Source organism: Lipotes vexillifer, unplaced genomic scaffold (assembly GCF_000442215.2).
Source record: "Lipotes vexillifer unplaced genomic scaffold, Lipotes_vexillifer_v1.1 scaffold1701, whole genome shotgun sequence".
Taxonomy (NCBI): domain Eukaryota; kingdom Metazoa; phylum Chordata; class Mammalia; order Artiodactyla; family Lipotidae; genus Lipotes; species Lipotes vexillifer.
In genome coordinates, this window is record NW_006794217.1 from 496,052 (window position 1) to 496,873 (window position 822).

The window sequence follows — 822 nt, forward strand, 5'->3', positions numbered from 1 at the left end:
CCCCCCCCCCCCAGCGCCTCCCCACGCACTGCCTGCGGCACCCAGGGTCACCCCGGCGTGCTTGCCAGGTGCCGGTCCCCTCTGTCCCTCTCAGGCCTGGGGGTGTCTGCCAGGGGAGGGCTTGCCACCTCTGTGCCCCAGGATCACCCACAGCACAGGGAGTGGCTGTGACCGGGGTGGGTGGAGGGGCCCCCACGGGGGCCGGCAGGTGCCCACGGGACGGGGCAGCTCATCTCCGGGGAAGGGCACGAGGGCAGCCGAGGAAGTGGTGCCGCTGTCCAGGGGCCAGTGTCCAGCCGCCCCAGGCCCTGGGTGGGGGGCCCAGCCGCTGCCCTTGGCCCTGTGCCCAACTCACGTCACTTCTGTTGAAATACTTGAGCGCCCCCTCGCGTTCCGTCAGCACAAACTTCCGGCTTAAGAACTGCCCGTTGTCCCGGCCGCGCTTCCAGAGGAAACCTTCTCGGTACCCTGGGGGAGAGGGGCCCGGTCAGACGGCCGCCATGGACCTGGGCTGGCGGCTGCCACCCTGACGAGGCAGAGGCCGGGGTGGACCCTGTTCCCGTCCCCGGGGGACCCACAGCCCCCAGGTGCCGGGAGGCCGGCGGGTGTGAGCGGGCATCAGCCTGTCCTTGGACCCCAGGCCACCCCCTCTCCACCGGGCTGCACGCTCCGGCCCTTTTTCTTTTCTTTCTCTTGGCAGGTGTGACAGGCACGCGGGGATGTGAGAGCACCGGGCGGGCACACGGTGCGCACTCTTTGGGTGTGAGCAAGGGCCTGGGGACGGGCCAGTGTCCTCGATCATCGGGGGGGGGGGGCCCCAGG

The 822-nt window shown here is 71.0% G+C and overlaps 1 protein-coding gene across 2 annotated transcripts in view; it reads right to left on the reverse strand.

Moving 5' to 3' along the window:
* Nucleotides 1-822, reverse strand: part of ADAP1 (ArfGAP with dual PH domains 1) — a 63,034-nt gene that overhangs the window by 13,339 nt on the left and 48,873 nt on the right. For both annotated transcript variants that reach the window (XM_007467071.1, XM_007467070.1), the window contains exon 5: nt 356-468. In XM_007467071.1, the coding sequence (XP_007467133.1) occupies nt 356-468 (113 nt within the window). The remainder of the gene's footprint in view (nt 1-355; nt 469-822) is intronic.